Raw genomic sequence first — 15,897 nt, 5'->3', positions numbered from 1 at the left:
TAGTCACTTTAAGCCCCGCCCCTTTGTCCGCGGCGATGCGTAACTTCCGGCGCGGAGACGCACAGGACGTCTCCTGCTTTCGCTTTGCTAATCTGTTTACTGTCACCGCAATGCTGTCGAGTGTGTAATGTAGAAATCAACGGCCTCTACCGCCTTCTGATCGAACGAAATCGCTCCACACGTCAACGGCTCAGAGTAAGTGTGTAAATTCTGATGCTGACTTTTCCCCCCCAGTATAGTATGTTTCGTGATCATGGGATCGGGCAAAAAAGCTAAACTAAAGGCCCCGCTCCGTGAACCCAGAAAAGTTAATTCTATTTACGCAGTGCAAATCACTTACTTGTCGATTTAGCATATTTTTCCAGTGCTGTTTACCCAGGTTGTACACATTGATTACGTATCGGTTTGGGGTCCCCCAATGTTTAGAACGACTGCAGAATGCAGTGCAGCGCTTTTGTTTGTTATCAGACGACCGCGACTCGTATTTACTGCGCACATCACTTAGAAACAGTTACAACACCTGTTGAACGGTGTTGTGCTCCGTGTCCTCTGTCTCTAGCCTGTTTCGCTCATGTGATGGCGTCACGCGCACTGACTGCGTCCTGCCCTCGCGCCCGGAGCGCGTCGCGGTTCCGCGCAGTGGGTGCGCGCGCATTCTCGTCGTCGTTCACAATGTCACGTTCGCGCCTTTCAACTAGTTGCATTTTCGCCCTTTCGGACTCAGGGTTGGGCTTTGAATGACCTCCATTTTTCCACTCTCACTCGGTGCATTATGCTTGTCTTTGCGTTGTGGTAGTTTTATTTACAGGGAAAAGCCGGTTTTGAGTGGCGGAAACATCACTGCTTTGACCCAGTGAATAAATGTGGATGGGGTTCACTTGGGCAGCAGCATCATGACTTATGCCATTTAATTTTTAAAAATCATGCACGCTGTGTCTTCAGTTTACAAGCACAGTTGCCACCGGAAGTCTGGTCGAAATTTGTTCGTAAATGTAGCTATATTGCGTCACGATATAAAAGCTTGATCATATAAACATCTATCCGTTTATTCATGGATTGGATTCTGTGAAGTATTTAGATAAATAATTGCCTTAAATCAATTTTATTTATCAATTCTATTCTCATCATTTGCTCATCCGGTGAAGCGTCTCACTGTTTTTGTGTTATACTGGAAACACGTAGGCATGAGGCAGGGAACACCTTTAAATTCTGTTTATCGTGTAGTAAATTGTAAGAACATTTAGTCTACTTTTAAAATGATTGAAAATAAGCGTCAGTACCTATTCAGCATTCTTGATATATGTAAGACTGCTTTGTTCCTTCAATCCTTGCACATGAAGAGCAGAGAAAGGAGAGAAAGATGGAGTGTAATGGAGGATAGCATTGGAATAACATAGTGTTAAAATACTTAAATATTGGCTACATGTCTTACTTGTGACCAGTGCTGTGGAGTCAGTCGGAAGCAATTATTGGGTTCCTGGAGTTGATAAAAATGTACCAACTCTGACTAAATGTACCGTATATGCCGGAGTATAAGTAGACCCCCCAAAATTAGAGGTGTAATAACCGTAATATAGGTTTAGGACTATATTCGCTAGATAAGTAAACCCCCAAAACACTTTGCGACTTTTGGGCAGTGCTGCGGAGCCGAAGTCGTGAAGTCAGAGACGGAAGCAATTATTGTGTTACTGGAGTCGGAGTTGAAGGTTTTGTGTACCAACTCCACAGCCCTGCTTGTAACTGAGGACAGAACATAACTGCCAGCGATTATGGGACCAATTCTTCATGTGTGCTGTGTGCATTTTTCTTCTGGATCTGGTCACTCTCAGTTTACAGCACAGGTTACATTCACTCAGCAACACAACACATTTTTGTAAACAGGTATATGAAGAAAATGCGATTATAAGCAAACTTTTTTTCCGGTTTATTTATTTATCTTTGAAGTTAGTTACTGGAATGTTTGTAACAAGAGGTCTTGGTGTGTAATATTTAATCTCTTACTTTGCCGATGAAAGTATTGAGCCTCACTCAAGGACACTACAGCAGGAGTAGGGAAAGGAACTTGGAACTATAAACCTGAAGTCTTTGTCCATATCTGCTGTGCTGTCTGTTGGCCCTATATATTTCTTTTCTGTATTGATCATTAACATGTGGATAATGCAAGATCCTCTGTTTGTTTTTATTTCTGTATGTGAGAAATGCTGAAGTGTGTGGTAATGACCAGACTGCCTTCATTCTTTCAGCCAAATGAACGGAGCAGCTTTCCCATCTCCTACTGCAGAAATGGCAGAGATAAACCGCATCCAGTATGAAATCGAATACACAGAGGGCATCAGTCAGCGCATGCGCATCCCAGAAAAGCTGAAAGTGGCCCCGTCAGTCTCTGTGGAGCAGGAGAAGGGTTTTCAGGAAGCCCCGCACAGCACCATGATGCATGTTCCGGAGAGGATTGTTGTGGCAGGTACCCAAGCTTCCTAGCAATTTTCCTCATTTTCCATTCTGAAAACGCTGTGCTGTGTTCCCCTGGCATGACTGCGTTTTTTCGCAACAGAGGATGAGAGCTCCCAGTACTCCAGACCAAGGGACCTGGACCTCATCCAGTCCACACCCCTGGAGACGCTGGCACTTAAGACTCCACCGCGAGTCCTGACTCTCAACGAGCGACCGCTTGACTTCCTGGAACTAGAACGCCCTGTGGGTCCATCTGTGCAAGTGGAAGAGGTGAGTATAGATGAGGGAGTGTAACGGTGGCACTGCAGCTCAGGTTAGTGTCGTACAGTCTTAACAGGAGAGGCCCTGGTGTAGTGTGTTGTTGTATAACTGGGTGAAGGCATCAGTAATGAAATGAAAAGTGTCTAAGTGATAGATTTGTTAGAAGAATGGAAAGGAGGACAAAAAACCTTTACATTCCTTGAAGCTAACAGTTGAGGGACACGTCCACTCCTGCAGTCATATCCTATAACTATTCATACCTACGCGCATCTCTCTTCCTCATGTGACAACTGTGTGGAACGTCAACATATAGACAGTGTGTGCTGAAGGTGAAGCTGGTGTGTGAAGAACTGCGCTGTTATGTCTCCTCAGGGCCGATCACATGGACGTTTTAGGCGGGAAAGGTCTGCGAGCGAGAACACTGCTGTCCGACAGAACGGTCAGCTGCCCAGGAGCGACTCTGTGTGGGTATAACTAATAATGTACTTGTCCTCCTTGTTCTCTGCGTGTCCTCCTTCACCCCAGCTGTTTGTTCCTCTCAGCATCTGCCTTGTTCTCAATCTCTGGGCTGAGTTAGATGTTTTGGAAGTCTTGCACTGACTCTAACCTCAGTCTGTGGCTTTAGGGAGTTGTGATGCAGCTGCTGCTGCTTTCAACATTTGAGTTCTCATTATTAGGTTATGAACCAAGTCTTGCCTATAAAAAGGTATTGTCAGGGATAAAGTCAAAGGGTACGTGACATAGGTCCTGAAGGTCAGGTGTTGAAAGGGTTGTTGATCTTAAAGGTCTTTACAACCTTCACGTATTCCATCATTTTTCAAATCAACCACTGCATGCTAAGTGATTTGTTTTTGATCACTCCCCAAAGATTTTGGAGCTGAGTAAATGTTTTTCTGCACTTTTTGGTGTTCTTCAATAACATTTCTCAAAGAGCTGTCTGTCGTCTCTTTAATATTAATATTGCATATTGAGAATTTGGTAGGGATGGTAGTGTTTCAGTCAATAAGTTCATGCACAGTTAATATTAAAGGTTTTTTTTTTTTTTTGCATAATACTCTAATTCAAATACACCAAATCAGTGCTGTTTATGTATTCTTTAAAACGGAAAACAAATGGAACCAAAACATCCAGATACTGAGATTTAACATGGTAAAAAAAATGGACTTTGTTTTGTTTAAAAAAAACCTTACTAAGAATACTGAAATTAAGTTCTTGTGAAATTAACTCTTAAGTTGAAGGTGACGTCAAAGATGCTGAGTGACTGGAATGAGCTAAGGTGGTATGACGCATGTTAAGTGCTAATTATGAGATGAATTCAATGCAAGCAGTGTCCCTTTTTTGTCCAGTGGTAACAGTTGGTGTTACTTTGAGTAAAATAAAAATGCATGCACTTGATGAACATTGTGAATGTACATCATACAACAACCCATGGGCTCCGCTGTGCGATATGCAACTCACGGGCCATTTAATGTTTTCCAGAACGTAGAGTAGAGAAGGCATAAGGAAAGGGATTCAAGCGCTCATCTCAAAACCTGTAGTGCAGGTGAAATCCAAAAGAATTAAATTTATCTGATGCTTTTCTCGAAAGCAACTTTCGGTGTTAAGCTACTTACAATTATTTACCCGTTTATACAGCTGGGTAATTTACTGGAGCAGTTTAGGGTGGGATCTGAACCTGCAACCAACCCTAATTTGAAAGTCTATCCATCATGAAGGCTGGTTGCAAGTTCCATGGCAAAACAGTACACACTGAAATACAGAATCTCCTGTTTGCAGTGTTTGAATAAAACATTTTTTTTTCCACTTCCATTGTTTTTTCCGTCCTTATTTCTCTTACTTGTTGAGATTTCTCTTCTGAGCTCATGCTGTGGTAGGGGTTAACTGAGTGCAGTTCTCCTACAGACCCTTTCTTCCAGGCCTCTTTCCATTATGCTGTCCGTAAAGTGCAGTTGGTCTTTTGTTTTTTCTCCATCCTTCCTTCCTTCCTTTTGTCCCCCCTCCCTTGTCCTATTTGGCCTTGCTGCTGCACACTGAGCAGTGCGAACCCTTCGACCTCTTTGAGCGCTTGCCCTCCACCTGCTGCCCCCGATGACGGGCACAACCTTTACAGCACACGTGGCGTTCTGTCCCTAATCCAGTCCACCACACGCCGGGCCTACCAGCAGGTCCTGGAGGTTCTGGATGAAAACCATCGCAGGTGACAGCTTGTGACTTATGACCCATGAATCTCATCCCTCCTCTGTGCTGTTGGACATCTTACCGCATTTGAGTAGTGATCCCCATAACGCGTACCACCATGTTTCGGATAATTTGGCTTTCTGTGATTGGAAGGACATCGCTCCTTCTTCAACATCCATGGGCAGGATTACAAGGGAGAGATCTGAACAGCTCTCGTAAATGTTACACAGTTTAAAGTCTGTGTGTAATCTGCACCACCTGGCTTCATTTTTTTGTTTTAATTGAATTGAAGACTTTATTGTCATTGTACTGCTGTGCAACACAACGAAATTACAGATTTACTGTGCATGTTATTAATTTAGTTTGAATTGTTCCATTTCTGTTAATCAAAGCTTGCTAAGGGAATATATGATTTATTGATATTGTGTTGGTGCTTTTGCACTATATTTATAACAGTATTTTGGGAAGCATGTTGAAAGCCACATTTCCTGAGTTTTTGACCTTTGTCAAAAATGTACATGCATGGACTGTGCTTTTCAGCCATGCTATGGTGGTGCATACATTATATGTCTTCAACTCCAGCTACTTTTTAAGACTGGTAAATAGCCTGGTAGTTGAAAAATACTGGTTGGCTTAATGTTCATGTTGAGTACTATAAGGCACAGTTAAGAAGTGTGCTAAGCACTTTTTTCTGTGCTATGAAAGCAATGGCCCTCTGTACTGCAGATCCTTGTAACTGACTGATGTAGTCCTAAAGAACACATCCTAGGCAGCTTCCATTTTTTTCTACTTGAATCTAAGCGTATTATGTTGGAAATCGAGTAGCATTGTTCCTTTGTACACCCATTCCTCAAATAACGGGGTTATTTTGCCCTGTAGAATCACCCCATTACACAGATTCCTGATGTGAGGGGGTAAAATGACCAGTATTTATGTGATATAAAATCTGTTCCTGGGCAAAAAATGACACCTAAAATCAATAAAAAAAATACCAAAATAGAAGATATTTTATTTATGAAAATGGTGACACAAACATAGCTTATTTGTAATTATTTTTGTATTGTCTTTTAAACTTCATTACCAAGAAACACAATCCAGGGTTGTTGTGATCCAGAGTCTGTCCAGGGTGCATAAGGCTCAAAGCAGGGTATATCGTGGATATAGACATTTTGATTATTTGGCTTCCGGATTTTTATGTTTTAAACATGGTTTGAAAAATGAGGAAACGACTGCAGAGCTTTACTCCCTTGGGGAAAATCCTGTATTAACAGTGGAAAGAGGTGTTAAGTCTCAGGTTTTATGTTTGGATCTAAACATGTTTTTAAGAGAGCTGCTGTTTGTACCTGGTCACACATAGTTTATTGTAAACTGTGGTTCAGATTTTGAAGAAGTGCTTCACCACTTTGGGTTCTGTTATTTGGTTTTTAAAGGCTCCCTTGTGCTGTTTTTCAAAGCAGTTTTTGAATTTAGGAGATGCTGTTACATCAGCCATCCAGCATGAGTGCAGTAGTTGTAACCTAAACAGCAGTAGACTTGTACTTCAACTTACGAGCACAGTTGGGGCTGGGAGTCTGTTCGTGTTTATGAACAGTTAGAATTACAATCAGTAAAAGCTCAAGAGCTTAAATTCTCTATTTGCAGGTTATGTTCAGTGGAAAAGTATCAAATCAAGCTATAATGATTTAAAATTTGCTGTAAGACATGACTCATACAATGCAGGTCACTGTGTTCCTCCTTACTGGAATCATACGGTGTGAGGCAAGGAATATTGTGGATAAAACACCAGTTCATCACAGAACTTTTGCTGTATTATGTCAACGTGAAGCAGCATTGTTTGCTTGTCATTGTGTTGCATTCTGCTTCATACATGGAAGACAGTCCCATGTTCTTCCTGTCCATCGAGTGGCACAGGAGAATGACACTGTGGAGAAAGACTAGTGAGTTTGATTGTAATGGAGGATAACATTGGGAGAACATATTAAAAAGTGTTTCTTTACAATACAGACTGCTCCAAAGCTCCACAGCAGTTGTGCTGCCCACAGTGTGTCTTGTTTTTGCTAAACACTTTTTGAAACACCACAATACGCACAAATGAGTTTTTATGAACCTTTTTTTTATTGCCTGTGGTTTTCGATTGTTTCGCTGGTTGAACTGTTTTATGCTAGTTCCCTGAAAGCATGTAGCAGTGGTGTTGCACTAGGACTGAATTTTTCCTTGTGAAAACGTAGCACTGGCTGAAATAACACAGAGGAAGAGACAGGTGTTCTTACATCAACTTCTTCCACCCTTTTTGTAATGATGGTGTAATAGGCAAAAATGCCATTATACTGAATAATAAGTCTTTTATATAAAAATGGTATTTAGTGATTAATAAATTGTCTGTGGGACCCCGTTATATGAGGGCTGAGTGTAGTCCATCTTTGGTGTTTCCAATTTGATATCATCTGCATGATGCCCTGGCCAATGTGTCTAAATGCTTGCGTGAGTTTGAGTGTGTGCTGAATGTTGTGTGTATGCTCTACATCTCTCCTTTTTTCCTTTCTTCTGGCCTCGTCTCTTCGATCCTCTTCAGCAAGCCTGTTCTGCGCGGTGGCTCAGCCTCCGTGAATGCCTCGCATGAATCCAGGTAAATGTGCCTGCCTGGCTGTGTCACACTACCTTTCCCTACTTTCCTTCCTTTTCTTTCTTATTCACTTTTGTCCAATAGTTGTGTTTAGCTGGGTAAGACTGTGTGTCTGAATTGAGATGTATGAGCTGTGTTTTGTTTTGTTCATTTTGTTGTATTTAGGTTTAGCCTGTCCACTTTGGACAACACTCTAGAAGGAGGACCTGATGACATGGCTCCGGTAGATGCAACAACGCTACGGCGACAGGTATGCCATTAACTTGGAACCATTGTTTACAATTCATTTACCAAGCATTGCAATTTACTTTGTACTTTGCAGTAGTCTGAAGTTGGGGTGTTTGTGATTTCCCTGTCCATTTCTTAGACACTTCAAAGATATCCCCACACCATGTCTCTCTGAGCTAAACGATGTCAGTTATCCATCAGTGTTGGAACTCCAGTAGAATATTTCACAAAGCAGTAGAATAATGTTTCTAAACAGCCAAATTGTCTTGTTGCAAAATCATGTAGTTATTTTTTTTAACCATGCTTTGTGAAATGCCCTGTAGTCAGACAGTAAATGTCAGTTCTCAGGCTTTATTATGACTCAGCCTGCACTTAGAACAGATCAGGCATCCTTGATGCGATAGTATTTCCATTCAGCAAACTTTTTAAAATCATGTAGAAATGCAGATTCTTCTAAGATTCTGAAGTTTGTGTTTAGCCTCTTATTTCAGTTAGATGAGCATTTGTTTTTATATTTTGGCAACTATATCACAAAGCTATAGGTGTAACTGTGACTAATGTGTTGGTGGATTGGTGGATCATTGCAGATCATAAAACTGAATCGGAGGCTGCAACTCCTGGAGGAGGAGAACAAGGAGCGAGCAAAGCGCGAGATGATAATGTACTCCATCACTGTGGCCTTCTGGCTCATCAACAGCTGGATCTGGTTCCGTCGCTAAGAGCTCAGCTGCTCTTCCCAGCTTTCCACTGAGATGCTGTCAGACTGTTGCCAAAAGTACCCTGCACTCTGGCCCAGCCCTGTAGCACCTGGCCGCTGCACAACAAACAGATCTGGGCAGGGGGAGGGGAAAAAAAAAATCATTATTTGTGTATGCATACCTGTTAATCACCTTTTTCGGGTGTTGTTGAATATTATTGTATTTTTTATTTCAGGAACACTTGTTAGTGCAAAGCATGTGTGCTTTAGCTGTAAATATTCTGATATTTTCTTTCTCCAGGTTTACACGCAGGCTTGAATCTCTACAGTGTTTCCCTATGTAACACATAATAAGATGGAGTAAAATTAAAGCAGTCAATGTATTCATGCATATGGATATAGGGTATAATTATTCTTCAAGGACTTCAGTGCTTTAAGTATACATATTTAATAAAATTAGAGATGTTATGCACTTACTGCATATCGTAGTCTTTAACCTTCATGTAAATGATTGTCTTATGTGAATTGCAACATTCAAAAGAAATGTATACAATGGGTTTCATATCATCATGTTGTTCATTCCAATGATTCTGATCCTATTCCATTTTTGGTCATGTGCGCCTCATTCGGCACCAACGGGTTAATCCTTTTGGCATTTTCATAAATTTACCTTTAGACAGGTTCATTAAAACATGTGGAACAGTGTTTTAGCCATTTTATTTATGAATAAACTGCAGCAAAAAACATTTTGCGTCGTTTCGCTACAGTAGAGCTGAATTCCGGGACGTACAACGCGGCTGTACTGCAAACCGGATGTTGCACCGGATGTGCAGAGTCCGTGCGCGAATGAGCTGAACGTGGAACTAAAGGCGCGCATCCCGCAGAGCTACACGGACGGTGTAAGGAGTGGTACAGGTGTGGGAACCGTCATGGCCTCCAGTTATCTTCTACAGCGAGGTGCGAAAGCGTTCGGCATAACCGTTCAGCGCTTGTGTCGGAGTGTCGTTTTCACGCAAAACAGAGAGAAGAAGCGCTGGATGAGGGCTTACTGGCTTCTCATGGAAAGAAAGAAGAGGATAGAGGGGCCTCCGCCGCCGAAGCCACGGTAAGCGCCTCTCTCCCAATACACACGGCTCTCTTTCTCGGTTGTTGCGGCGCTCAACACAAGTTGGGCAGGACGAACAAGTCTGAGGAACAACATGTAGCTAAAGACACGGCGCCCTCGGCTTCTCCCCGGATGGTTACATGTTTACTAAATTACTTATTAGTCGATGTTGTTGTGCGAGCGCAGACTGAGGACCGACAAGTTGAAGTTGAAGGTCAAGCCGGCTTCACACAGGAAACCGGCATAACTTGTAACAACAAGATTTTCTCTAATCTGTAATGTATTATGTCTTTTTTATGCACTTCTTGTCTTTCAGTGTATGTGTCTGTGCAATTTTCTCCAACTAGGCTTAAGAGTTTTTGCCTTGTTGTTGTGATTGAATATACGGAATACTGGTCAATTCGTCTCAGCCCAGGGGTCGTTTACCATTGCACTGCAGCGTTCCAGGTACCGGCGATGGTCCTCTCCTTACGGCACTAATGTGGATGGGGAACGCTGCGCCTGCAGCAGTACCACGCGTCTTTCCAGCAGGAAATAGTGGGAAATGGGCTGGCTGATGTGGCCCGAGAGTTGCTGATTGTCCCCCATGTGGCCTGAAGACTCCCAAGCGCAAAGCATCTTTTTAGACAGGCACCGCAGTAAGATCACATGAGCACATAGTCATAAACTGTTATCTGAAGGGCAGCTAGTAGCGTAGTGCCTACGCTACAGCTGTTGCCTTTGGACCCAAAGGTCGCAGGTTCGAATCCCACCACCAGCTTTTGACACCAATGCAGTCTCAACTTTATGCAGGCAATTGCTTTTTTTTCTGTGGACAAAATGGGCAAAAAAACAGATGTTTGTTTCCGAATGACAGTTGCGAATGCACTGCAAGCCAACTGAACAACCTGCTGAGCTTCAGGAACCCTCTCCTGGTGACTCATGATACCCGAGACAGCCCTGCATGCGTCGTAGCGACAGAAGGTGTAAACAGTAAACGTATTACTACTGTTCACAAACCTTTAGAGTATATAACTAAAGTTTCATATTTATTTCTGATTTTCAACGAACAAGCTAATTACTATTAGAATATTTTTTCTATAAGCCCATAGTAGCACATCCCATAAGGTCTACATGGAGTGCTATTACACACTATTTTTTGGCCTTGCACACTGTACCAATCACCCCATTCCCACATAAGATGACATTGTGCTGTTCATTGTTTCACATATTTATTCATACAGCTCACACCTTTCTCCAAAGTAACTTACAACGTAAATCAACCTACAATTATTTACTCACTCATACAGTTGGGTCATTTTACTGAGGCAATTTATAGGGTAAGTACCTTGCTCAAGGGTACTAAGATGTACAGTTGACCCTTGAACAACACAGGTTTGAACTGCGTCGGCCCACTTAGACACAGATTTTGAAGATTTTTTGGAGATTTGCGCCAATTTGGAAAAACTTGCAAATGAAGTGCGTAGCTTAGAAATATTTGGGAAAAAAATTAAAAAGTTGGGTATGTCATGAATGCATAAAATATATGTAGATACTAGTGTATTTTATCATTTACTACCATAAAATATACACGTAATACATGTAATGTACAGTGTTTTGTATCATATAAGACAATATTGATGTAGGTACTGACAGACATGATTCATCCTGTAAACAGACAACATAAACTTACAGTATCAATAAATACAGTACTGTAAATTTATTTTCCTTATGATTTTCTTAACATTTCCTTTTCTCTAGCTTACTTTATTGTAAGAAAACAGTATATGATACATATACAAAATACATCTTAATTGACTGTTATCGGTAAGGCTTCCGCTCAACAGTAGACTATTAGTAGTTTCTGTTTTTAGGGAGTTAAAGGTTATACGCGGATTTTCGACTGCGTGGGGGGCCGGTGGCCCTAACCCTCGCGTTCTTCAAGGGTCAGCTGTATAGCGGGAACCCTGTGTGAGTGAAGCGGCTAGTGAAGGAGACGAAGTGACGCCTTCAGTGGAGCCTGGAGATGAGATGGATCAAACCATTTAAACTCTTTGTCTTGCCGCAGATCTCACGAGCCCAACTGGGACTATCACGCCGAGATCCAAGCGTTCAGCTACCGGCTTCAGGAAGACTTCTCCTTAGAGCTGCTGAGGACGGCGTTTGTGAACTCGTGTTACGTGACAATGGAGGAGGAGCGCCGGCGCCTTTTGGGCCTCGACAAGGAGAGCGCCGCCCTCAGTTTGAGTGACAACACGGAGCTCCGCGTGCAGGGGATGGACTTTGCTTTGAGCTTCCTCTCTGACTGGTGCCGAGGCAGCTTCCCGAATTTGCCGGAGGAGGGCGTGGCAGTGGTGGTGGGCTACCTTAGCAGCCGTGCGGTCGTGTGCCACGTGGCGCGGAATCTCGCCGTCGAGGAGCTGACGCTGAGCGCTCAGTTCCCGGTGCCTGACGGTGTCCTACATGACACTTTCTTTGCTGTGGTTGGAGCACTTCGGGGGAGCAGTGGACCACAAAGGGCAGAACTTTTTCTTCGAGTAAGATGCCTCGTAACTTAATCCTGTCTGTTTGCTCATAGTTCGCATTTCTTCATCTCTTGGTGACCATATGAAATGTGTAACATGTATGGAATTGCACAGTATTATGTGTTAAATTCTGGAACATTTTGTGTGTGTGTGTGTGTGTGTGTGTGTGTGTGTTGTGGACGCTATACATCTATCCAATGTCAAAGGCTGTGTTCTGTGATTTTGTACTGTTGCTGAAGAACCTTGCATGTGTTCGCTGCTAGGACTTCCTGATCGCACAGCTCATTGGAAAGGACCTCTTTGAGCTGTGGCCAGTGACGAATCCCATGGGGCTCCTGGTAGAGGAAATGTCTCAAAGAAATCTGCCCCTTCCTGAACCTCGCCTCACTAGGTCGGCCGGCACCAGCACTGTGCTCCCGCTTTACTTTGTGGGACTGTACAGGTAACCTTTTGTTTTCTCATTCCTGTTTGCAGCGTGGTCTTTTCTGCTGGTATTTACAGTTACTGGTTTAGCAGATACTTGTCTCCAAAGCAACGCGTATCTCGGAGAACAATACAAAAGTGCATCACATCAATAGAAAGAGAGATTTGGATTCAGACACGTGATTCTAGCATACGGTCCAATTGTCTCATACTGCGGTATAAACCAGTGTACATTACGTTTTGCAGTTTTACATTTAGCAGATGCTTTTCTCCAAAGTACGTACATCTCAATGAGTTCCCGGTGCCTGGCGATGTCCTACACGACACTTCACTACATCACACGAGTAGCTACATACAGGCTTTTTGAAACATGTATTTTATCTGTTTAATAAATGTTAATCACACACTTAGATCAGGGGATCTTTTGAGAGCCTTCTTATATGTAAAGAGAGATTCAGCAGTTCTGAGTGAGAGGGGGAGGTCATTTCCACCACACTGGAGGCAGAATCAAAAACCTCCGTGCCTTTGGTTTTGGACCTTTCATGCATGAGACCCACAGCTGTTGGTCTTGTGTGTGTGGTGCCCACTGTAATCCTGCTGTCCTTTCTGTGTCTTTAGTGGTAAAAAGCTCCTTGCTGAAGGTCCGGGGGAGACTGTTCTGGCTGCAGAAGAGGAAGCTGCTCGCATAGCTCTGAGAAGGTTGTATGGATACACTGAGAACCGAAGGCCTTGGGACTTCTCGACCCCCAAGGAGCCGTCTCCCACTGCTGCCCTTCACTCAGGCCATGGCCCCTAGGAGTGTCGCTCCCAAATGGCTGTCCCGTGTGGAGAGGCAACGGCCACGGGTCCTATTTGAACTGGCATTAGCGTCACATGCCGCGTGAACTGTGGGCCGGGAAGGGCGAACGTGGTAAACGATCTCATCTGTTTTTGCACGATGCTTGGATACATTACATTTTCCATCATTGTGTGTCTGAAATTTAAAAATAAAAAAAATACTTTGATCTTGTGTCATCCATTTGGCTGAATGAAAACCAAAGGAATTTAAAGACAAACTCACAAGGCAAAGCAGCAACAGTGCTGGATTTCGGTAGCTTTTCTACTCAGCAGCTTCCTTGAGATCCTACATGTTTTTCGATATAAAACGTGTCGCACTAGAATATTTTGCAGTGAGATGGTTGTGTTTTGGACTTTTATGTCTGTCAGCATTTACGTTTCAAATGATCCGAAACATAACCACAGCTTTTTTGTCCTTCCAGCATAGTCACGCCAAAATGATGGTGTTAAATTGTTCTGATACATCACCCCGTTTGGGGTTTTCTTTTTATTCCAGGGTCCAATTACCATAATTTCTTTAATAATAATAATAATAGGTTCTTGGACAAGAAATAGATCCCCAAAACTTTAAAATGAGCCAAAATTTATTTTTTAATGAATGGCAATGATAACACCAATATTTTATAATATTTGTAAGAAAAACTATGGAATTCTATCACTTATTGTGCAAATTATTAATAGTAGTACCGTGAATCTGTGCAGGAGAGAGTAATTTATGAACCGTCAGCATCACCTTTGGACTCCCAACTCATAAAGCACAAAAGAAACACTTTATTTACAATAGTCGTACTGAACAATACACCTGCTGTATGAAAAGTAGCACTGCCACAGCACGCGGGGGGTCTCTGTGAGAGAATGTGGGTTTGATCCCTGCTCAGCCTGTGTGGAGTTTTCATGTTCTGTGGGTTTCCTCTCACAGTCCAAAGACATGCAGTTCAACTGAATTGACTCTAAATTTTCCTTTGTGGGGGGCGGGGATACCCTGTGATGGACTGTCCTATCCAGTGTGTGAACCCCCTGCTCATCCTTTTGGGATAGGCTCTGGATCAGCATGACCTTGATGAAGGCAAGTGAGCAGTGTTTTTTTAGCCATGGGATCCTTCAATTATACATTCTCTTCAGTTACACTCCTAGTCAATTTCTTCTTTATTTCACTGGTTTCCCCAAAAACGCTCAATAATAATAATATCCTCTTCCAGGATTCAGTTGTCCTTAAAACAAATTATTAAAACCTACTGTATACAGTAAAAAAATATATAATATGTATAAAATGTACGAAGCTAATCGAGACGAACTCGGACAATCTTGCAGCTCCCTGGACGCTGTCACAAGTAGTACAGCCGTTGTACTCTAGTGTCCAGGGCAGCAGGCTTTGCAGCAACAGCCAATGAGATGACACAGCAAGTACAATGTACCACCTTTTTAACGTAGTTTGGGTTTAAAATGGTACTGTAACATGTTGCTTGGAAGATCAGTTTAAATTGAGATCGATGTATCAGTCAAGTTGCCATCACCCAGTTCAGCTGAGTCACCAACTGGTGAGACTTGCTTCGTTCTTAACTCCAAAAAACATAGTAACAGAGACATTTGTAGTTTATTTCAACAAGAAATGCAGTGACAGCATGTGAGTTCTCTAGGGATGGTAATTATTCTTCTACTGAATAAATTTATAAAATGAATAAATGATTTTGATTGACCCACCTGATTCTACTTACCTGCTTGGTGTAACCAATACAACATGGGCTTCACTTATTGCTGCACATGCACTTCCATGTTTCTACTACACACGATTTCCTCTAAAGCGACATATGGAATTGGTCAGTACACGCCTATTATGTCACATGAGAAACGCAGATTCTCATTAAATAACACAATGCAACAAAAATTGTTGGTCAATTTTTTCTTTTCATTTTCCATTCAATTGTTAGATTACTTATACTTTTGTTGTTAGTTCGTACTACAGTATATGTCAGTCTTTAGAAAAGTTTTCCACGTACTTGAAATTAGCAAATTCTGACTAATTTTGGCACCAGGTTCCCAGCTCCAAATATTCCAGTAGTTGAGGAACCAGATGCTTTCTAGAATGTTCTGGTGCCTTCTAGAATCCTCCAATGGCTGTTACACGTTGAGTGCTTTTCTAGAATGTTCTAGAATATTCGGGCACATGCAGAATATGTATGGATTTTTTTGCTAATAAATGGCATTTAAAATCCCTCAGTATAGTGTTCCTTATATGTGTGAGCAGAAATTCTCACAAATTCTTGAACACTTTAATAAAAATAGTGAAAGCAAGATTCTGTGGCTAAAACAGACACTTGTAATATGTAAACTTTAACCATAGTGAACGCAAAAATCGACATACCTAAAAAAAAAAGGTTGTTCTATTTTGTGATCACACACACACATTTTCAGAACCGCTTGTCCCTTACGGGGTCACGGGGAACCGGAGCCTACCCGGCAACACAGGGCGTAAGGCCAGAGGGGGAAGGGGACACACCCAGGACGGGACGCCAGTCCATCACAAGGCACCCCAAGCGGGACTTGAACCCCAGACCCACCGGAGAGCAGGACTGTGGTCCAACCCACTGCG

The 15,897-nt window shown here is 42.4% G+C and overlaps 3 protein-coding genes across 5 annotated transcripts in view; 2 read left to right on the top strand and 1 right to left on the bottom strand.

The window, feature by feature from the left end:
- egfem1 (EGF-like and EMI domain containing 1) overlaps positions 1–1,452 on the bottom strand; it is a gene marked incomplete at its 5' end in the record, with an annotated part of 60,431 nt that extends 58,979 nt beyond the window's left edge. Inside the window, 1 exon segment of the mRNA XM_029255492.1 lies at positions 1,433–1,452. Within this exon segment, the coding sequence (XP_029111325.1) occupies positions 1,433–1,452 (20 nt within the window).
- On the top strand, positions 40–8,829 carry mffa (mitochondrial fission factor a). 3 transcript variants are annotated; one of them, XM_018732140.2, is made up of 8 exons: positions 40–195; positions 2,244–2,461; positions 2,552–2,721; positions 3,085–3,176; positions 4,751–4,909; positions 7,463–7,516; positions 7,679–7,763; positions 8,329–8,829. In XM_018732140.2, exons 2-8 carry the CDS (start codon positions 2,248–2,250, stop codon positions 8,458–8,460), a joined length of 906 nt encoding a protein of 301 aa, XP_018587656.1. In that variant the 5' UTR covers positions 40–195; positions 2,244–2,247; the 3' UTR covers positions 8,461–8,829. The 3 variants fall into 3 exon arrangements, with proteins under 3 accessions (XP_018587656.1, XP_018587657.1, XP_018587658.1); XM_018732141.2 differs by lacking the exon at positions 4,751–4,909; XM_018732142.2 differs by lacking the exons at positions 4,751–4,909; positions 7,463–7,516.
- Positions 8,830–9,323: 494 nt separating this feature from the next.
- On the top strand, positions 9,324–13,465 carry mrpl44 (mitochondrial ribosomal protein L44). Its single transcript, XM_018732108.2, has 4 exons — positions 9,324–9,543; positions 11,591–12,059; positions 12,311–12,489; positions 13,089–13,465. Exons 1-4 carry the CDS (start codon positions 9,368–9,370, stop codon positions 13,264–13,266), a joined length of 1,002 nt encoding a protein of 333 aa, XP_018587624.2. The 5' UTR covers positions 9,324–9,367; the 3' UTR covers positions 13,267–13,465.
- The last annotated feature ends 2,432 nt before the right edge of the window (positions 13,466–15,897 follow it).

This window comes from Scleropages formosus, chromosome 10 (genome assembly GCF_900964775.1).
Source record: "Scleropages formosus chromosome 10, fSclFor1.1, whole genome shotgun sequence".
Taxonomy (NCBI): Eukaryota; Metazoa; Chordata; class Actinopteri; order Osteoglossiformes; family Osteoglossidae; genus Scleropages; species Scleropages formosus.
The sequence above is the reverse complement of the archived record's forward strand: the minus strand, read 5'-3'. Positions and strand labels throughout refer to the sequence as shown.

Coding starts and splice junctions, on each gene's coding strand:
- mrpl44 (XM_018732108.2), top strand. CDS start 9,368: ATGGCCTCCAGTTATCTTCTACAGCGAGGTGCGAAAGCGTTCGGCATA. Junction 9,544..11,590: donor CCTCCGCCGCCGAAGCCACG/GTAAGCGCCTCT, acceptor GTCTTGCCGCAG/ATCTCACGAGCCCAACTGGG. Junction 12,060..12,310: donor GGGCAGAACTTTTTCTTCGA/GTAAGATGCCTC, acceptor GTTCGCTGCTAG/GACTTCCTGATCGCACAGCT.
- mffa (XM_018732140.2), top strand. CDS start 2,248: ATGAACGGAGCAGCTTTCCCATCTCCTACTGCAGAAATGGCAGAGATA. Junction 7,517..7,678: donor AATGCCTCGCATGAATCCAG/GTAAATGTGCCT, acceptor TGTTGTATTTAG/GTTTAGCCTGTCCACTTTGG. Junction 7,764..8,328: donor CAACAACGCTACGGCGACAG/GTATGCCATTAA, acceptor GGATCATTGCAG/ATCATAAAACTGAATCGGAG.